Genomic DNA, 22,271 nt, shown 5'->3' on the forward strand with positions numbered 1-22,271 from the left:
TGCAGGTGTGATGGAGTCAGAAACACGGAAGCCAATGAGTGTTTCGGGTGTTAACGTGGAAACCTGCAGGCCCAAGGAAGGGGGTCGCCAGCTTTATCTGGGTGTCAGACAGGTATTTGAGAGCAGGGATGCGGGGTCCTTGCCTTGGGCGTTTTCAGCTGCAGTGGCAGCAGGAGCAGAGGGGAGGCAGCAGGGGGAAGGCTGATGTGGCTGGCGTGGGTGAGGAACAGAGAGGGGGGGACTTGGGGGTCTGATCCACTAAAGACCCCAGTGGGGCACCGTGAAGAGTTGGGGCTTTGCCCTGTGGGCGTGGAAAGCGATGGAAGCGCTCGCTTGACATCCTCAGAATATTGCGGCGATATTGCTCGTGCAGCAGAGTGATGGGTTATAGGATGGTGAGCAGGAACCTGACAGGCTCGATGAGAAGAGAAGTAATGAGGTCAGCTCCGTGTCTGTAGTGTGGCCAGAGAGGAGGAGATACGATCTGTCAGACGGGGTGTGGCAGGTCCAGGAAAGAAGAACGGACAGATTCCTTTTCTGCCTTGTGTGCCGGAGCTGTTCAGTGAGAACAGGGAACTTGGGAGGAATGGCTTTGGAAGAAAGAAGATGATTCCACATTGAGCATACCGTTCCTTGGGGAACATTCAGGGAGAGATGGGCAGTGTATGTTGGACGGATGGGTCTGTGACTCAGGGGTCGTCATCTGGGCTAAAGATGAGGCGCTGGGGAGCTGTGTGGGTGCACGGCATGGTGGGCAGAGAGCAGGCTGGGTTACACCCCCACTTGTCCCTTGGTCTGACTCCGTTGTACAGGGACCGACCTGCACAAGCCCAGGTAGCGGCCCAGAACTTGCATTTCATCAGCAGAGAACTGAAATCAGGAGCGTGCAGGAGGTCACCCAGGGCAAGCCTCCAGGGGAAAGAGAGCCCTGCAGAACCACGCTTAAGGGAGGGGCAGAGGGGGCTCGGACAGAATCGTCAGAGATGTGAGGCTTCCAGGAGCAGGCAATGTCCTGAATGGCAAAGGAGAAAAGATTGTCAAGACAGACTGAAATACAGGTCAGATTTATGGTGGGGGAGGGGATATTGTAAGTCTTTGGGGAAAGCACACATTATTTAATAAATGGTGTTGGGCCAGATGGCTCACAGGAAATTTTGTTGGGTAAGTTAATGCAATGACACTATTGTTTTCGTAGAAACTCAGCAAGGCCATCAGAGCATGAGACTTTGGGAGGCATCTTCCTCCCACCCATCTCCCCTTATCTCCTCACGGTTTATGGCTCTCTGGGGCATTTTGTTGGGCAGGGTGGTACTGAGCTCAGGCCCCAGGGTTCTGGTATCAGGAAATTGCTTGTGCTGCAGTGCTCCGTTCTACCCAAAGTTGACTCTATTGCCAAAAATGAGAGTGTGTTTAGTTTCTGGTTATTGAGCTATTATCAGTAGCCAGCCTATTCAGGGACCTAAGCTAGTGTTAAGCGGGACCACTTATTTGCATAACAAATAACTGCATTTCAAGAAAACAGCACAAAGTTGTTTTGTTCCATTTATCATTGGAAGCCCAGATATGCACATTTAATCACTTAACAGGGTCAGAGATATTCAGGTCTTCTTTTTGGAGAGATGCTGGCTTTTTAGATATTATTTAAGATATATTTTTACTATTTGGACCTCGAAGGGATATTTCAAGCCAGTAACGAAGGCCAAGCTTAGTTTTGCTTAGTGTATGAGTCAGTATTTTATCTCTTACATAGATTAATCTTTATATACTTTAAATCTGATAGTTTCATTTATCTGTCTTTCATTTCTAAAGAAAGAGGATCATTTGAAGAGGGTGCCTTAGTCCTGTTTCCCCGAGAAAGCAGAGCCTGAGGCAAGGATTAAGTGTTAACACCTTATTTGGGAGGTATAAGCCCAGAATGGTGAGGGTGGGTGAGGGGGGAAGAGAGGCAAAGGAAGATGCTGGCTAGCCTTGACAGTGAACTGACAGCCAGCGGGTTGCTCAGCAAGTGTGTTCGCTTCTCTGGAACCAGGTTTGCAGAGAGGAGTCATGCCTTTGAGTAGTCCACGGGAGAGCAGAGGTGTTTTATCTGCTCCCCTCCTTCTCATCTCCTGTTTCCCACTGGCCACGCTTCTCTGCTTGGAGAGCCATTTCCCCCCACTTTGGGGTGTAGCATCTGACCCCCAGCAGCCTCTTGGAAAGCCTTATTCCACGCCCACAGAGTGATGCTTCAGCCAAGCCCAAGGCGATGGTCAGTGGAGCGTGGGTGAGGTGCCCACCAAAATAGGAGGAGGCAGTCGATGGAAATGTGAGGAAGAGGCCAATGTCTGTCCCAGCCTGGAGGCTCCTGTCCCACTGTGTGCTGGGCTGTACATCTCTCTCCGCTGTCAGGCCTTGATGACTTGATTATTTACAGGGTTTCGGTGGCCGATGACTTTTACTCAGTCATCCTAGGGGGAACCTTACAAATCATTGAACACAGCAGTTGGCAGTCTACAGCCCTTGGGCCAAATTCAGCTTGCAGCCTGTTTCTGTAAATAGAGTTTAATTGGAACACAGGCGTGCTCTTTTCTTTTCTTTTTTTTTTAATATATATTTATTTTAATCTTTGGCTGCGTTGGGTCTTTGTTGCTGTGCGGGTCTCGTTGTGGTGAGCGGGGGCTACTCTTCGTTGCGGTGCGTGGGCTTCTCATTGCCGTGGCTTCTCCTGCTGCAGAGCACGGGCTCTAGGCGTGCGGGCTCCAGAGCGCAGCCTCAGTAGTTCTGGCTCGTGGGCTCTAGAGCACAGGCTCAGTAGTTGTGGCACAGGGGCTTAGTTGCTCTGCAGCATCTGGGATCTTCCCGGACCAGGGCTCGAACCCACGTCCCCTGCATTGGCAGGTGGACTCTTAACCACTGCACCACCAGGGAAGCCCCTCTTTTATTTTCTTATTGCCTAAGGCTGCTATTGCCCAAAGATGGCAGAGTTGAGTAGGGTCCATATAGCTCACAAAACCAAAAATGTTTACTCTCCGGCCTTTAAAAGAAAAAGTTTGATGATCCCCAGCCTAACAGATAGAACCCGTTCATTTTACACACGAGGAAGGGAGTCCCCCATGGGGTAAAGGGACTCAGTTAAAGTTACCTGCCCATTCAAAGACCAAGCTATGCTTGGATCCCCTGTCTTCTAATCTTTTCCTTTTTACCTCAGTATACAGGAGGATGGGCATGGGGGAGGGCAGTGACTTAATTTGCAATAAGGATAACTGAGTACATGGATTAGTAGCAAAAACAATCCGAGATAACTTTTATTTTTAAGGGAAACACAACTATCTTCTGAGAGCATCAACTGAAACCCAGGAGAGCTGGGAACTGTTTTTAAGCTCTTTTGACAAAGAATTCATATGTATAAATGTTTTATTATGTTTGTGAGCCAAACGTGGAGGATTAAACCAGGATTTGAGCTTTTGGATTCATTTACCAAATAATAGGCACTTTTCTTGATTTCTGGTTTTAATTTTTCTTTAAATGAGTAGATTCCCATCTAACTTTATTACAGCAGGAGCTAATGTGAGTTTCTGGATAAGTTTTCCAGTAGAACCCTTTTTAAAAGCATTCCTTGAGCTTCTCTTTGTTACAAATAATTGGAATACTTGAGAGAGCAGCCCTGATAATTAGCAGTTAATAAAAGTTGCCCTGAGAAACTTCTGCACCCAAAAACATCAGTCTGTTTTCATCTGTCCATCTGTGTTGAACAAATGTGAGACTAAAACGATGCTTTTATTTGGCACATTCAGTTGATTGAAATAGGTGTGTGTGTGTGTGTGTGTGTGTGTGCGCGCGCGCGTGTGTGCGTGCGTGTGTGTTCATGTTTTTTATTTTAGCTGTATTATTTTTCTTTCATGGACTCTTTCTTAATGGGAAGCTGTGAGCCCTTAAATCTTACTATTCATCTGTTTCCGTGGGGTTGCGTTTTTCCCTTCCAGAGAATTCATTTTAATCTGTAATATTAAGGTAACATTTCAGTACACATCTCTCATTTCTCAGCAGTTTTTAAGCAGTTTTAAATTCTCCTGGAATTTTGGCAGGTGCGAGGTGGGTTAGAGAGTCATTCACGCTGCCAGGAAGTTGAAGTCCCATAAAAATCAAAACACAAAGCAGACAGAATTTTATTGTTTGCTAGTGTTACTTTGAAAAAGACAACTTATTGGTCAACAGTGTAAGAACTTTCCTCATTGGATGTTAGGTGGGGTCTCCAGTTAGCAGCAAGTGGTTCAGATCTGGAATAAAATAGAATGTATGGCATAGGACCCAGCAGTTCCACTCCTAGATATCTACCCAAGAGAACTGAAAACGTGTCCACACAAAAATTTATACATGAATGTTCATAGCAGCATTATTCATGATGGCCAAAAACAACCCAAACGTCCATCAGCGAATGAGTGGATAAACAAAATGTGGTCTGTGAATTCCCTGGCGGTCCAGTGATTAGGACTCCATGCTCTTACCCACGAGGGCCTGCGTTCAATCCCTGATTGGGGAACTAAGATCCCACAAGCTGCTCGGTGTGGGCCCCCCCCCCACCAAAATTAATATCCGAAACAAAATGTGGTCTGTCCCTGCAATGGGAAGTTATTCAACGATAAAAAGGAAGCAAGTACTAATGGATACATGCAACATGCATGGGTGAACCTTGAAAATATCATGCTAAGTGAAAGAAGCCACACACACAAAACCATATGTTGTGTGATTCCATTTATATGAAATGCTTAGAACAGGCAAATCCGTAGACCCAGATAGTAGATTCGTGGTTCCAGGGACTGGGGAGAAGGGGTGACTTCTCACGGGTAAGGGGTGTCCTTTTGAGGTGATGAAAATGTTCTAAAATTAGATAGTGTTGGTGGTTGCACATCTCTGTGAATATACTAAAAACCCCTGTAATGTATGCTTTTAGAGAGTGAGTTTCATGGTATATGAGTTATATCACAATAAAAACAGGCATATAGAGGTAGGTGGGTGAGTTGGTGACTTTCCTGGTGTCCTTCTAGAACAAGTCCTTTGATGCTTCAGTTGGGCATTCCTTCTGCCCGATTCCCAAACTTTGGTGGGCATTGAAGCACATGGGGAGTTTGTTTAAAAATATTGACACACAGGTCCTGCCGCAGACCTACTGAATTGGAATCTACTATTTGGAGCGAGTAAAAATTTCTGCTTTATATCTTTAATTGTTTTCTGATAGTCACCACCTATTTTTGACGTCTAAGGAGACAACCAGATTGATGATGGCATGGTCAGTGGATCAAATATTCTGACACTGAAGAGTCCATTGAAATCCAGTTTTTCTCTTGTGGACATTCAATGAGAAAATACAATTTTCTTCGAACAAGTAAACGTGCATTATAGTCCCAAGGTTAAATAAATGGTTTATGGTTATATAACCATAAACCATTGTAGTTAAAGTAGAATCTCGCGGAAAAACGACTTGAAGACAAATAACTCAATCTTACAGTGACAGGATATAGAATGAGAATAAAATACCAAGAAAGGCCCTTCACCTGGCTTGTGTTTATACTTTTGTGTTGTCAGGGTAGCAGACTTGCAGATATCTCTAGCCTTTATTCTTGTCTACCTAACAGGATGTAGTGGCAGTTCTTATCATTTCACAGCTTTTGAGTCAATAGCTCAAAAAACATTTTTTTTTGAATCTCAGTATTTTTGCCATTAAAAAAATAAAAGACGTATGAACTCTGGTTTCAACTTTGTTTCTAGCTGCAACTAAGTCAAAGGCTTTGGGGCTTCTACTGTTTTCATTTTCCCATTCTCTGTAGCACTCTGCCATCTAGACATCTGAACACCATCCTTGCCTTCAAGGAACTTGGAGTCTAGTGAAAGAGGTCTAGGCCTTGGAGATGTAAGAAAGCTGTAAAGTTTTTCTTCCTTCATATCTCTCTTCTCTGGAGAACGTTATCCCGGAATGTCCTAGCTGGCCTCTGCTTTGCTTAGGACATACGTACCAGTGTAGGGTCACCTTGCCCTCATCATCACTTTGCAGAGCCCAGTGGCCTAGTGAGTGTGGTGGGATCAGATCGTATCCAATGACTAATCCAGCCCTGTCACGCTAGTCCATCCATATAAAGTGGTAGGATCTTTTCCAGGCATTAGATCGACCTGTATTCATTACAGGCCAAGAAAAGTACAAGGTGATCGTGAGCTGTGTATCCATAAGGAATGACGTTTGCTTGGGTTGAACTCTGGTGTGTGATGACTGCATTTCTAGGGCAGTTGTAGTGCCTGTGGTGGCGGTGGGGCAAGGCAGGGTCAGGACCTCTAGATCCAGGTGAGCTGTCCTGCAGAGATTCAGGTAGAGTCGATGTCTCACGGGGGATGGTCTGGAGGCCAGAGGCTGTCCACAGAAGGATTTTATTTTGTGTTCACCATCCTTAAAGATGTTGAATGAGTTGCCAACATTGAAAAATTGGGACATGTTTCATACCCACCCAGATACTTGTCTCCTTTTGAAAAATTGTGAGGTATGGCCGCGTGCGACCCGCCTTCCTGCCTGAACGCCACTGGTGGATCTGAGCAGGTTGCCACCACTCCTGACTTTTCTTCTACTCGAGTCTGCTTCATGCAAGCATCTTACATGTCCAGTGCTCGTGGGGCCTTGAGCTTTGACCTGTGTTTGGACATAGCCTCATGGCTTGACAGCAAGTATTGCAGGGGAAAATGAGCATTAGGCATAAAATCAGGAATCTATTTTATAAATGCACTTGGAAATAAGAGATTATGAAAGGGGACCAGGCAAGAGATGAAAGAATCGGGAGAAAGGACTGACCGGTCCACTTCAGGAAGAACTTTCAGACTCATCCCATACTCTGCCTTATTCCTGGAGCTTTTATGTGCACCCGACCTATTAGTGCAGGAAGCGTTGCCGTTTGGGGGCTTCTGTAAAGCCTGTGTGTGTGCGGGGTGGGGGTGGGGCAGTGGGAGCACGTGGCCGCAGCAGGAAGTTGGGGTCCACAGGGAAGGGCAGTCTGGACAGAGATAGCCATCAATGCTATTTAAAGAGTTGGGTCCCACGGAGTCGGTGGAACTCCTGGCAAAAATGGAAATTATCCATAGGTTATATTCTGATGAGTGAGTGGGCCAGGACCACGTGAATGGATTATCAAGCCACAAGTGTTTGCTCAATGCCTTCTCTGTGCCCGTCTCTCATTATGCACTTGGATGGCTCCTTGCAGGGGTGGTGTGGGCGAACACAATGCAAATGGCTTCGAGAACGCCTCCCAGTGGAGATGAGATTGTTAAAGGAGACTTTACTCGTGGGTTGCAGTCCATTTTCTTTCCTGCCTGAACAGACCTCTGCAGGTCCCTTCCGGCTCTAAAATCCTAAAACAGGGAGTTGCCACACCGCCGTGCTCCTCACCCACCACTGCTGGGGAACGTGCCTCGTACGGAGAGCTGGCGTGGCGTCCCGGCGATCAGATCTTCACTGTTGGAGGAAGGTCTCGGAGCTGAGGAACAGCCTTTTTGTAATTTCAGTCCAAGATGGATTCCGGAGTAGGCAGTGCTCTTCCAAGAGGTGTGGGAGGAGGATGGGGTGAGAAGTTAGTGGCGCGGGATGAGTGTTGATTGCGTGCGCTCCCCGGCAGCAGGGTGCTGGGCTGGGCACGGGGCTCTGGGAGCCTCCCCTGAAGGGTCTTGCTGTCCTTGGAAGGTCATGGGCTGGGCCTTGTACCCGGCGGGGCTCCTGGACATTCCTGTGGAGTGATGCGCTGCCCTGTTGCCGGCTGTGCTTATTAGCACCTGTGTACCCAGCCCGAGAAGAAATAGCCCCTGCAATGGGTGAGAGCAGAGGAAGTTACCGAGCGGTCCAGCACAGGGATGGACTGCGCGAAGAACGTGCTGGAAGGGGATTCTGCCCCCCACCCCCTCCCCAGGCATTCAGCCTTAATGGCCCTTGTGGGGATCTAATGGGGGTGGGGCGGTCTCGGGGACTGGGGATACTTGGGGTAGGGAGGTCGGAGCAGAAGCAGTTTTCCAACTGGTACAGACGTTTTTCACTGTTTGAACAACCAGTCTGACGGCACTCGTGCTCTGCGTGGCTGCCTGCTGGGACATGTACTAGGGCTGGGGCTTAGTTTTCCCCTGGTCCCTGGTGGTCCAGTTCCTTGCTCCCCCTCTGGGCCCTGCCACAGACCTGGACCCTCTGCTTCTGAATCCCTGGACTCCTCTGTCCAGACTTTCTGTTCCCCAGATCAACTCCATAGGTTAGTGTGACCTCCATCCCTGCCTCCTACTGTTCCCAGCCAGCTGCAGCCTTTTGAACTGTGTCCCCCCCACTCCCCCAAAGGAAGTTTAAGTCCTAACCCCTAGGACCCTTGAATGTGACCTTGGATATAGGGTCTTTGCAGACGATCAGGTTAAGATCCCGGCGCTTGCTGGGCCCTCATCCAATACGTCGGATCCTTACGCAAAGCGTTTTGGACGCAGAGACAGACACACACAGAGGGAAGACGATGTGAAGACACAAAGGGAGCCCATCTATGAGCCACGGAATGACCGAGGCCACCAGAAGCCAGGGAAGAGGCCTAGAGCAGATGCTCACAAGCTCTCAGAAGGAAGCAATCTTGCTGACACCTTGGTCTCAGACTTCCAGCCTCCAGAACTGTGACGCAATACATTTCTGTCGTAGTCGAAGCTGCCTAGTTCGTGGTATTTTGTTAGGGCAGCCCCAGGAAACCAATACATTTCCCACGCCCAGAGTAACATGCCATTGTGGTCTCTTCGGGCACTGCTAAAACAAACAAGCGGTGTTTTGTCCTCCGCAATGCTGTGGACAGGAGCAATCTGTCATCTGTGTCTCAGAACACCTGGCCTACGGGGCAGTTAGCACCAGCAGCAGGAAGGGTGGCCCGCCTTCCTGTTACGTTGCCACCCTATCGCCAGCCGATCAGCGAATGTGAGGTATGAGCTCCGGCTTAGGATAGCTGCCAGGGTACCAGAATGCCAGTAACTCCAAGAGATGTGCGTGCAGGAAAGCTTTAATACGAGCTGCAGCAAAGAGACACTTGTTTTCTCTTCCCCATTTAAGTGGATTTCCCACTCCTTTTTTTTTTTTTTTTAATTGGAGTAGAGTTGATTTACAATGTTGTGTTAGTTTCAGGTGCACAGCGGTGTGAATTGAGACACTTCATGAAGCAGTTGATTTCCCGATACTTCTGATGCTTCTCTTGAACATACCAGAGAGGACTTGGCTGGAGGTCATGTTCATCTCCGGTTTAAGCCAGATTCTAGGTGCATTCCCAGCAATTTCAAGATGGGAGCCCCCATCTTGAAAAGAGAAGGTTGCGCTGCTTTGGAAAGCCTTTCAAGCTTTGTATTTCCTAAGGACAGAGCCCTGTGGCCATGCAGACAGGACCCAGCTCCCGGCCACCACCTCCCTCTGTCCCTGATTCCTGCTGCCCGGGGTGCCCTCCACTCTCATGACACACCATTGCATTTAGATGTGGAGGGAGATAACTTGTACGCAGGAGTTCTCCCTGAGCAGTGGGATCAGGGAGGATTTTTATGTTCTCTTTTGACTTTGCCGTTTTCCGGTGTTTTCTCCCTTGGACCTGTATTACTTGTACAAGTAGGTAAAATTAGCTTCTCTGAAATAGAGGAGCGGATGGGAGCTGAGCACCAAGGTTCTCTCTTGCTTCGCCTTCCCCAGCACGACATCCCGCCCTCCTCGGTTCCTCTGGAGAGGTGGTCTCGTGTTCTGGGGATCCTTCTGGGGCTGAGATGCACAAACTGGAGCCTGAAAGGCCCCCGGTCTTTTCTCTATGGCGCAAAGGAGCATCCAGGGATGCCGGGCCACGTGATCTCTGCCACAGAAGGAGGTGTGTTCTGGGCTGGGAGTCAAGGAGACCCCCATCCCCTCCTCCCCCTCCCTTCTCTTCCTCTCTGCCACGGATAGAGACTTCACTTGCTTTCTGCTGCCGGTATGTAAAATTAACATGTGCTGACGGGGGAGACACTGCAGAAAAGGTACGGAGAGGACAGAACAGCGGCACAGCCTTGGGAAATAGGACAGAAGGGGCCAGGGAGCACACAGTGCTTTTGGACACCGCGTCCCCACCCAGCTGGCTCAACTCTCGAGCACAGAGCGTGAATTCCTCTTACCAGGTGTGCAAATGGGAAGCCTTCTTAGTTAGCGGGCTTTAGGGATGGGGAGGAAATCCTCAAGAGGCGTGCATAACAGCCCAAACATTTGTGGTCCCGGAGGATTTCTTCTTTGCTCTCTCAGAGCATCTGCCCCGTGGGGTTCACTTTTCTCTCTCCGCATCTCTCGGGCCAACTTGACTATTTGCTGCAGTTTTCAGCCAACGACACCCGTTCAGAGGAAAGGAGGTGAGCAGTGAATGCTTTCAAGTCAGGAGTAATTCGTGGCTTGGTTTGATTGTTGTACCTTTCAAAAAAAAAATTATTTTTTATAGCCCTACCTCCAACCGCTGGAGGCAGGGTGAACTGTTGCAGAGAATGCTCTTCGTCCTGTCTTTCTCTCCGTCTGTGGTTCTCAAAGTGGGGTCCCTGGACCAGCAGCGTCAGTATCACCTGGGAATTTGTTAGAAATGCTGTCTCAGGCCCCACCCTGGCCCTCCTGAATCTGACCCTCTGGGGGTGTGCCCTGCAATCTGTGGTTTAACCAGGCCTGCAGGTGAGGCTCATATGCTCTAACGTTGCAGGAGGCTGCCTCTGCCCCCAGCATTTTAGCATTTCCCTAATTGGATGAGGCTTTCAGGCTTCTTTGCAGAGAGGGTTTTCTTTGTTTGCTTTTTTCTTTTTTAAACTTACTCATGCACTTTCCTAAGGAATCTTGTTTCATTCAGCTCTACCCATTCCTTCCCCATTTTGTGTAGTCTTCTCTACCCGGAATACCCTTTCTTAATGTTTGAGGAGAGCTCATTTTGCCCAGCATTTCTATACCTGTTTTCCAGTGTTGGTTCTTTGTGCCTCAGGGGCTGGCCGGCCTTCCTCGGGCATCCAGCGGCCTTGGAAGTGCCTTTGCGGCCGCACCTCAGGGAGATGATTGCCTATTCCTATTTCCCAGAATAACCAGAGCTCTTTCTGACAGTTTCCTCTGGCTTGTGAAAAGCAACACTCTCAGTGATCTTGAGCATTATTTATAAAATGTAAAGTCACGCCTTTTACTGGAAAGTCTTCTAAATCTGGATTAGCAGTGCAGAGCGATTGAAGTCCATAAATGCTGAGTTTCTGAGAAAACAAAACAGAAAGGTGACGTATGGGTGGAAAATACCACTTCGTGGGTAGAGAAGCTTCTGAACCGTTGAGCGGTGTGATTTTTTTCCCAGGAGAAGTTATGGAAGTCCTACTTCAGAAGTCACAATTCAGCTTGGTCACAGAAGGAGATTCCAGATGTGGATCTAATGGCCTTGGGGCTGGCGTTGACCATTATGGGGCAGTGCATGTAGGGGATTGTCCAAGGGCAGGGAGTACCTTGTTATAGGAATAGAAGCCCACCCAAAGTAGCTTATGAAAAAAGGACCTTTATTAGAAGGATATGGGGCATCTCACAGAAGCCCCCGCTTAAGGACCGGAAGGAAAATCAGGCGTGTTGTTTGTCCTGGGTTTCTGGGATCTCCTGATGTCTTATGCCCATTTCTGGGTCTGTTTCATACATATTTTTCTCTGCAGACTTGCCTTTTTTCTTTAGTAGCCAGTTAGCAGAAAATGATCCAGTGGGTGAAAAAAATAGTGTCCTGTCATCTTCATTTGCACTTCTCCAATTTTTTTTTTTTTTTGCGGTACACGGGCCTCTCACCGCTGCGGCCGCTCCCGCTGCAGAACACAGGCTCTGGACGCGCAGGCTCAGCGGCCATGGCTCATGGACCCAGCCGCTCCGCAGCATGTGGGATCTTTCCAGACCGGGGCGCGAACCCACGTCCCCTGCATCGACAGGCGGACTCCCAACCACTGCGCCACCGGGGAAGCCCCACTTCTCCAATTTTGAGTGAGAATCAGCATCTTTTCTTCCTTATTGGTCATCTGCAGTTGTTTTCCTGTGACCCACCTGTACGTTCTGGGCTCTTTTTGGATTAAGCAGCTTGCTTGATGTCTACTTCATACTATGTGAAGGGATTTGGTGACCCGTCTGCTCTCCCTGCCCCTTCTATGTCTTTCTGTTGTCTGTTTATCTTTTTATCTACACACGCACACGCGCGCGCGCGCGCGCGCGCGCTCACTCACTCACTCACTCATCTTTAAAGCCAGCCATTGGCAATGTAACTAGACTTGCTTCTGACAGTGCTTTGAATTGAGCCTCCATTCATTCCTCAAACATCTATTGAGTGCCTGCTGTACCGGGGACCAGGGAGACAGAGATACATTTATCTGATACAGTCCCAGCCCTTAGAGCACATCTCTGGGAGGATCGGATTTGAAAGCAGGTGTTACAGCTGACTTAGGATGACCTCATCCAGCTCCCCAGCCGTCAGCTCCCTGAGGGCAGGGATGACGCTGTGAGCTCTCAGAGCCCCTCCCCAGCCTGGTGCCTGTTCACAGGGCTCAGAAAACCTAAATGATGTTGGCGGAGAGCACATAGGGCTGTGAGTGTCCCGGGCTTTGATTTGATAAGATTTCCAGCTGAGAATATCCTGATGGCGCTGACCTGTCAGCTCTGTCCCTGCCAACCACCTGGGACCAGGATTGCATAAAACCCTAAGGACTCAGTTGTGCTAAAGGGTTTGTGACAGTCACTGTAATTCATAAGGCTCCCTCAGACACTAAAATAGATAACAAAGCCGCAAGTCAAAGCAGAGGCTCTTGGGGACGGATGTTATGAACCTGATATTTTTAGAACATTGGGGTAGACGTGACATTTTGGAGGGTTCCTTAAGTTCCCCTACGTTGCTCTCACACATCTTGCTTCGTACTATGCCTGATCCCGTGTCTGATCGCTCCCCTGGCGTTTTTTTGTCTCATCCAGGTACCTCCCCCTCTGTGGCTGGTTCCCATCATGGTTTACTATGGACTCTACCCGTTTTTCTTACATCTGGTTAACCCCTGAGCCTGCTTGTTAAAATGCTGACTTCTGGGTTCCACCCAAGACCTGCCAAAGCAGAGTCTTCGGGCGCAAGGTCTGGGAATCTGTAGCTTCAGATCGAATGATCCTGAGGAGAGACCAAGTTTGGGAAACAGACCTGGAGCTTTGCTTAATAGCTGTGCTTAGGGTCTGGGTCCTGAGTGTTCAGGCTTTGATGTGATAAGATTTCCTTCTGGGGACCCATCTACAGTTTTCTCAGCCATACAGCAGGGCTTGTAGTATCTGTGAGCTGGCAGTCAGCTGCCCATACTTGCTGGCTCAGTGACACGACCCCCTTTTTCCTGTGTTGCATCAGCCCTCATCATTCCCCAGCCCACGTTCAGGGGTTCCCGGTGTGTTTGACCGAGTCCGCACCCTATGAGGAGGTTGGTATGTCGGGGATCCTAAAGGGGTTGAAGGACAGGCTCGGGGTGTTCCAGGCGGACCACCCTCCCTACTAGAATTTCTCTGGGAGCTCCCCACCCTACTCTTGCAGGCCCTTTGTGCCAGCTGGAGCCAGTCCGAAGCTTGACTCAGGCCAATATCCAACGGCCAGGGCACTGACGGGGCTGCTGCTTCATCCATTGGCATCACCAGCCTCTGTATCATCTGTAGAGCGGGCGTCAGGGCCCCTGCCCCGCCTGGATCACAGGGTTGCATAAGGGTTCTGTGGGCTGCTGTGCGGGGACCCCCCTGCAGCTCAGACATGCTAACGAAGACCTTCTAGCATCTCTTCCCCCCAGCCCCCGAGAGGGAGCCGTGCCCTCCCTCTCCCTTTGGGAGCTGTGTTCCGTGAAGGCAGGAAGAGGAGGGTGGGGCAGGGAGGCAGCTGGTGGGGTGGAAGTTGGGAAACAGAGAGGAGGAAAGAGGAAGGAAGGAATGCAGAGGGTTTTGTTTCATTCATATTATTAGTGTTGTTGTTTAATGTGTTTGAGGGCTTCCTCTGTCTCCGAGACTGTGCTGGAAGCTGTATGTGCCCACTGACCGTGCATCCCAGGACCACGAGGCTGCAGTCGTGTCATCCCCACTTTACAGTGAGGAAACCGAGGCCGAGTAGTAAGGGGTGGAGCTGGGATTCGAACCTCTGTCTGTGTGACACCTGAGCTCTTAGGAACATCTCTAGGCTGCCTCAGAATATTTGAGGGGTGTTTTAAACACCCGGTCCAGGTTCCTTTCCACTTCTTGCCTTTCTTGTGCCAGTGGAGTCCTGGTGTCCCCAGCTCTCCTCTCCCGCAGTGCTCAGGGGAGCACCCCAGGGCCGTGTGTGCTGCCTGAAGGCTGGGAGTTGGTGGGGTGTTAGCTGCCACCTACTTACCCCCATCCCCACCCCCCAGGCTTGACTCCAGCCAGCATTTCCTGCTGAAGACCTCAGGTCTCCCAGCCTGGGGTCCATGTTTGCTGAAGCTCAGGAAATAGACTAGATTCTGGGGCCAGTGGCCGTGTTGCAACCCTTCTGGGCTGCCTGAGACTCAGGGTCTGGCCCAGGCTCAGAAGCCCTCCCGCTGGTGATCAGACCTAGACGATCCTGCAGAGCAGTTCATGCCCCTCCAAGAGAGTGTTGTGTTTTTTCGTTTGTTTGTTTAAATGTACAAGGCTATATTTTATTCAGTTAGGTACAGTATTCTACATATCTCCAGTTTCCATGGAATTTGTTAATCCTGTGTTTCAATTCTTTGATGTCATTTTAAAAATTTTGTACCTGCTTCCTTTTTCAGTTTTGACAGAGGTGCTTTAAAGTCCTAGTTTTGGAGGCATGTCCACTTCTTGCGATTGTGAAAGTTTTCTTGGCCACACCACATGGCTTGCAGGATCTTAGTTCCCTGACCAGGGCTCGAACCCGGGCCCTCTGCAATTTAAGTGCAGAGTCCTAACCACTGGACCGCCAGGGAATTCCCTGCAAAAGAGTGTTTGCGAGGAGCTTTTGCGTCCTTCTGTTTCCACATGCTCTGTCCCTGCCAAGGGCATCCGGGGTGTGCGTGATCAGGACCCAAGAACCCAGTTCCTTCTAGGCTGGTACCTGTGGTCATTTCACCTGATAGCCAGTGGGGGCAGCAGAGAGCTACTACTAAACCAAGAAAACTGACCAATCATGATCCAGGAGTCCACTGGTGGGTGGGGCAGAGTGTGGGAAGGGGAGGGGGAAAAGGGTGGGGGACAAGGCTCACAGATTCCCCCAAGGCAGATGAGGTCCAGGGGCTCACTGACTTTCCCAGTGCAAGCTCGTACCTTGCAAAGCATGAAGGATGTAGTTTTAACAAAGGGAAACGAAGTCTACAAGTGACTCTAAAGTTAATAACTCCTGCCTTGCTTACTGTTTTTTAAAAATAATTATAATAATAATTATTCTTATTTTAAGGAAGGGGCGTCTGTGCTGTGAAATCACATTGACATCACTTTCCACCTTTCAACTATACTCTCTCTTTAGAAGTTTTATTCTACGTGGGCAGCCCCTGTAATCCACTGATGGGGAAATGGAAATTTCTGGCTTCTCACATGGGTGGCTAGAATAGCAACCTCCCTTGGTCCGATTTGATCCACGGTCAGCAGTCAGCTCATTTGTGTGTGTATCTGTCTCCCCTGTTTTCAGCGGAAGAGGTTCGAGTTGAGTTAGAGTTGCCTTTAGGAAACAATGTGTTTCTCCTGAATTGGGTTGGACGGTCAGAGGCTTTCCAAGCACGGGTTTCGCTCCTTCCGCTCTGTCCTCACTGGCCCCCACCCCCCACCCAGAGCCTTTGGGGCCTGCATGGCAGTGACTGTTAGCAGTCTGGGTGGTCACCTGGAATGACCTAGCACCCCAGGCTGGAAGCCCAGAGAATGCAAGGGGGCCTCAATCCAGGGTAGCCTGAGCCCCGAGCTGCCACTTCAGTTTTGCTTTGGCGCTATTGGGGAGCCTGGTGTGCTGTAAATAGATTAGGGAGTCTTTTATTGAAAAAGACCTGGAAATGGTTTCCTGCCTGTGTGTGGTGTGGTCATCTGGGGTGATTTTTCCTGCTGCCGATGAGGTCACTCAGCCAGAGCCCCGGGGGCTCTCTCCAGATGTCCGCCTGGCCTGCCCCAGGCTCACAGTGGCTTTGTACTTTGGACTGACCAGAGCTGGCTAAGACCAGGAGGTGGGCTGGGCGGAACCCTTCAGGCATCTGCATCGTCCCTGATGGAGTCCTGGCGGAGGTTGGATAGAGAGATGCGATACAGGAGAAGAGATTCCCGCCTCTGAGGGCCTGTGAGTGACCCAGGCCAGCGAATACAGGGCAAGGGGCCTTCCTTCGGGCCCCAGCAACTAGAGCGTGGTTCTGACTGCAGGCAGCATCTCCCTGTGATTTCAGAGCCTTCTCCCGCAGTCCGCTGGGAAGGCTGCATGGAGGAAGAGGCGTTTTAGTTGGAACTTGGCAAACGAACACGATCCTGACATCCAGGAATGGTGGGGGCAGGAGGTGGTGAGGGTGTGTAAACAGTCAGAGCAAAGACATGTTCCGAGACCAGCAAGTGAGTTACCTGGGCTGGAGTGAGGTCAGTGGGAGTCAGTCTGGACAGACAGACAAGGTTGCTGTGCTGGAGCCTCGCTGGCGGAGAGGTGGGCGTGGGGATGACAAAGCTTGGACTTTGTTCTCTGTGCCATGTTGGAAAGGAGGCGCAAGGGGTTCTCCAGGTGAGCGCTGACCCTGAGTGGGGAGACACGTTAGGGGTGGGGTGGAGAGGAGGTGAGGAAAGTGATGGAGGGGCACCTCCAGGCCCCGGGAACTGATTGCACGTGCGTGGTGGGACCCGGGAGGAGCTGGTGAAGCCATGGAGGTTGGTCCCCTGAGCCCCAGGGGGCTGCGTTGGAGGGGAGAGCCTGAGCTGGGCGCTGTGGATGTGGAGACAGCAGTGTGGCCTCCAGGTGGGGCCGATCCAGCGGACGGAAGAGAGGCCTCTTTAGGAAGGAGATGGAGGCTGCAGGCCGCGTCTGGTCTCTGCTGGAGCCCAGCTCACTTTGTAGGAAGGCTTCTTTCTCATCTGAATTCCCCCCCCCCATTTCTACATCCAGCCTCGCTAGTCTGTTTGCTTTATTTAACTCTGATAAGGCACTTACTGTGTGCCCCTGTCATCCAAAGCACCTTCCATGTACTAACCCATGTCATGCTATTACAGCCCTAATTAGGTACCATTTTTATCCCCATTGTACAGTTGAGAAAAACAAAACACAGGGTTAGATGGCTTCCAAAGGTCACTCAGCTCCTGAGCGGCCAGGCCTAGGATGCTTTCCACTGCCCTCGGCCTCTGAGCGGTCTGGTGGTCTTTATGCAGATTCTCCAAGTCGTGGTGCTCTTAGCACCAGCCCAAGCGTCCCTCCTCCTCCAGGGAGGCTGCCCTCTGGTCACCCCTCCTGGAAGACCCCTCTGCTCTCTTGTTCCTGGTCACATCCTCCCTGCTGCTTGCCTTTTGCTCACCCTCCTTTTTCTCGCCCTTAAGACATGCAGGGACCGTATTACCACCCGACTCCTAGAGCCGTAAGATCCTAAAACCCAAACAGTAGATCTTAAGGTTTTGAGACCACCAATCAAAGCTGGAGGGCAAGAGTATTGGGGCCTAAAGGACCAGTCAGCCCGACCCTTTCATTTTAGATGAAGAATTGGAGGACCAGAGAAGTAGCGTGACTTGCCCAGGGCTGCACAGCAGATAAGAGTCGGAACTGAGGGCAAACCCCAGTTCTCTCGAATCTTAATTCACAGAAGCCATTGAAAGATTGTGTTAGTGTTTGCTTTAAATATTTGAGACAATTGAATTTTCAGTAAGAGAATTTTGGACTAAATAGTGTCATATCCATATATTGGACTAACTTTAAAAATAACTTGATGCTAAAAGCTTATAAATGGGCATTTGGCATGAACACAACAGCTGCCATTATCGATCTCATTTTACAGAGGTGGAAACCAAGGGGATGATTAGCTTGGTCAAGGTTAAACTGGTGGTGAGAGGCAGAGCTGGGATTCAAACCCAGGCATCTGGCTCTAGACTCACTGCTGTTAATAGATCCTAACCCCTGTGCTCTCCGGCCCTTTTAATGGTTTTGGAAAGATACCCACAGAAGTCCATAGGTGAAAAGAATGTACAGTATGATTTTGTTTTGTTCCAAAGATGTACATAGGCCTAGAAAACAAATCAGCACACAGGTGCCCAAATGTTTAGTGACGACCTCCGCGCTGTGGGATTACGGATGATACTTTTTCTTCTTTGCACTTCTTTCTACATCATCACGTTGTACGTAGTGAGAAAGTATTATTTTTATCACTAGACAATTTTATGAGAAGTCTCTGCTCACAGCAGTGAGATGGGTAGAGTAGCGTTTGGGGGATGATCGTATAGCTGCAATCTTAGCGTTATTTCTGGCTGGATATTGGAAGAGAGAAGTGTTCAATCAGACACAGCAGCTGTAATTCACACGAGACGTGGAGTTGCAGAACCAGGAAGGAAGTCACCCCCAATCACCCAGGTCTCTGTACAGACCCCCGGCCAGGGCTCCTTCCCCTGGGCTTTGGGGTTTCAGATGACAGTGGGCATTTGGGGAGTGATGCCCGGTTGACAGCTGGGGTTCCAGGACGAGGAACCAAAGTGGAGATGCATGAGTTGGCAGCCTCGCAGGAGGAGAGGGGCAATGGGGGCTGTTTCCCAGGATCCCAGCCAGAAGGCCACCTCCTTTTGGTCCCAGCTGCATGGAGAAGGGTCCCCAGCAGAGAGAAACTTTGTTGTCCTGGGAGGGCAGGAGAGGAGATGGATATGGGAGCAGAAGGCGGACCCCTGCTTCCCGGATTTAGGGAGGGAGGTGGCCCAGTTCTGCTCTGTGACACTTGGAGCTTCTGCCCTAGCAAATTCTCAGCGCGATTGTGTTTTTTTCTTTCTTTGACCAGAGACCACCTGGGAGCGTCCCAGCAGTTCTCCTGGGATTCCAGCCAGCCCTGGCCCTCACAGAAGCTCTCTGCCTCTGACAGGTACCGTCCACGCACTACTTCGGGGCACCCTGGGGGCCGGCTGGGAACCACACACACCTTCAAGGGGGAGGCCACGGCTCTGGAGCCTGGGTCTGAAACCTGCCTGCGGATCGTACGGGCCAAACCTGGGGAGGGGTCTAGAGGGCTTGGAGGCCCCGTAGCCTGTTGCCCCGTGGGATGGCAACACTCTAGTAGTGCCGGCAGCAGCTCTGGTCCCTCTCACTCGCTCTCAGGTGCTCAGGGAGGTGGCAGGGCATGGCTGGGTGAGGTGAAGCATCAGAGCTCTTAGCTGTCTGCCAGTGTAGGGACCCAAACCGGGGGCAGACTCGGTCCACGTGGTTCCCGAAGGCCTCAAGGAATAGGAGTTAAGGAGGCAGGTGTTTACAGGGCAGCTTTCAAACAGAATGTCTGGAAAGCAAATGGATTCCTTGCAAGGATATGAGTTCTCCATCAGCATAGATAATGAAGCAGAGGTGGTCAAGGTAGACATTCCTGTAATAGGTGGAGGGGTTATTACTCTCAGGATACATCTCATTCTGGAATCCGAGGAGGTGGGTTGCAGGACATACCAGTGGGGAGAACACCTTCTGACTTCTTGTGGATTAGACCTTGCATTAAATGTCACCTCCTCTGAGAAGCCTTCCTTGATGGCTCAATTTACAGTCCTCTCCCATCACTCTGGATCCCCGCTTCCTGCTGTTGCACTGTCCTGAGTACTCCTCCCTGTTGGTTGTCACTCTCCCACCCCAGACTGTAAGCTCCCTGAGGTGGGGACTCTGTCTCTCCTTTTCTTTTGTGGACTCCTCCGTCTCCAAATGGAGCCTGGCCTCAGCTTTGAGTGAATTCACAAACGGGGTGTGTAGACATGGAATTTGAACATCAGTAGCATTGACAGTGTGGGACAGAGGAGGGGAGGCATGGGCTGGGGGAGGGGGGTTGGGCAAAAGCAGCAGTGACATCCCCTGCTCACGTGGAGGGGAGGGGAGATGAGAGCCCCGTACCATTCTCGGAACAGGAATAATTTACCGAACGCATCACAGGAAACCAAAGGAAGAGCTGAAAGTTGTAAGAGGACTCTTAAACCCTGGATTGGGAAGGGAGCCGTGCCCAGTGTGAGTGGGTCAGGCCTCACCTTTCCCAGTGGAGTGTCTTTCAATCTCCTCCACCACTGAGAAATCAAAGTGGGATCCAAGCACGTTATTTAGGGCTGTGAAGATTGCCAGCCACAGAACTCAGAACCCCAGTGGTGGCAGAACAGACCTGGAGAATTAACTGAGGTCTGGGAGAGGGGACTGGGGGAATGCTTCCCACGGAAAGTTCTTCTAGACTTTTAAAAGTTTTTGTTTATATTTGTGTGTGTGTATATGCATGTATACACACACACACACACACACATATTTTTTTCATTAAATTTTTTAAAAAGGAACCCCCTGTGGTGCAGGGAAATGGGGCATTTCCTCCCGGTTTCCTAAGTATGCAGCCAGTGCATTCTCAGACCAAGTCCTCAGAAATGGGGCCATTCGGCCTTCCTAGCTGTCATATGACAATAGCATTTCCTGGCACGCTGCCTTGTCTTTTGTTGCTGTTCTTGTGATTTTTTTTTTAACAATAGAAATGGTAGTGTGAATAATGTGAGGTGTGGCCCTCTATCCTGGCTGGCTCCAGGCCACCCAGACGCTAGAAAGAAAACCCAGCTGTCTTTTCCGGCCAGAGGGGGTCCACGGAGCAGGACACAGGCAGGGGGAGGCTGGGTCGTGTGAGATGACAGGTGACAATGGCCCAGCCTGCCACCCTGCACGGCTTGCTACACGGGGCTGCTGGGGCTGGTTAGGGAACTTGCCCTCTGGGTCAGCGGGGGTCACCTCTCCAAAGCCTGCTGTCACTGTCACTGGCCCCAGCAGCATCCTCTTGGTGGGGCCATCCCCCAGAAGGACTGAAAGAAGCTGGCTCAGGTCACCAGCCCAGAGGCCCCGGCGTGACAAATTCCTGCCTTCACGTCTAGCACGAGAGCCACTATAACCCAGCACTGCGCTGGGTGCCGGGACTCTTGAGGGGCCGAGAAAGGCGGGAGATGGTGGAGAGGGTCAGATCCGGGGATGAGAATTGCCAAGGTGGCCAAGGCATCGGACAGACTTAGGTGGACCCCCAGGGCCCGAGGGCACCTGCTTCCCACGTCCCTGGGATCCCAAGTCTGTCCATTTCTCTGTGAGAAAGGGCTTTGTAGTCACAGACAGTTGGAAATCCTGTCTACTCTCTTCCCTTTGGAGAGCACACATCAGCTCAGAGAAGGCCTGAGCTGAAGCCCCCGTTTAACTTGGTGCTTCTGTCCTTGTGTGTGTTTGTCTGCGTCACGCGTACATACTTGTTAAGGCTCCCTGGCTCTGGTTGTCCACTCGGGGGCGATTTTGCCTTCAGGGGACATTCGTGGTTGTCACCAGTGGGGGGAAGAGCTACAAGCGTCTAGTGGGTAGAGGCCAGGGATGCTGCCGAACGCCCTACAACGCACGGGACGGCACAGCCCCCCAGTAAAGGGCCGTCCAGCCGCGCTCGTCAGCAGCGCCGGGGTTAGAAGCTCTGTTCTAGAAGGACTCAGAACCCCGGCTCAGCACTGCTCTCTGTCGGATGATGGACGACAACCCGTGACAGTGAGAAGCGGCCGCAAGACATTCAGGACCCCAGCTCGTTGACTCTCAGACCCACGTTTTGTTTCCCAGTTTTAACATCTTGGAAATCAATGGTGTATCCTAGTCTAATTGGAAGCATCTTTTTTTTTTTTTTTTTCTTTCTCAGCAGTACTTAAAATAAGGGTGCCTCTAACAGTCAGTGATGTCCTAGGTTTGTGAAATTGCAACTCCTTAGACAGGGGCCTCGGGCACACCCCTTCTCCTTTGCCAGGCCTCACTTTGTCCATTTGTAAATGGGAGGAAGACCACGGCTGAGGTCCTGTCCAGCCCTCCGTGGTTATTATTTGTGGCCCTCTCTACCCTGGGGCATGAACACACGTGTCAACTCTCCATCCACCCTCTGGGATGGAAGCGAAGAGAACCCACCTGTGAGGGTATAGCAGGATCCGAGGTATTTTGACATCATCTTTTCTGGTTTTTGAACTGAACCTTCTGTCTAAAGAATAGAAGAATAACTGTGTTGGTATTTCTCTCTACAGGAGAGTGCTAGAATTTTTCCAGCCATTCTTTCCTTCAGTTTTAGAAGCAGCTTTCAGGAGATTGAATTTTATTGTGGGG

The 22,271-nt window shown here is 50.4% G+C and overlaps 1 protein-coding gene across 3 annotated transcripts in view; it reads left to right on the forward strand.

Moving 5' to 3' along the window:
• GAS7 (growth arrest specific 7) overlaps nt 1-22,271 on the forward strand; it is a 200,756-nt gene that overhangs the window by 123,642 nt on the left and 54,843 nt on the right. For all 3 annotated transcript variants that reach the window (XM_082679589.1, XM_082679590.1, XM_082679591.1), the window contains one exon: nt 18,949-19,029. In XM_082679589.1, coding sequence (XP_082535715.1) covers nt 18,949-19,029 — 81 coding nt within the window. The remainder of the gene's footprint in view (nt 1-18,948; nt 19,030-22,271) is intronic.

Source organism: Grampus griseus (genome assembly GCF_964374135.1).
Source record: "Grampus griseus genome assembly, chromosome: 20".
Classification (NCBI taxonomy): domain Eukaryota; kingdom Metazoa; phylum Chordata; class Mammalia; order Artiodactyla; family Delphinidae; genus Grampus; species Grampus griseus.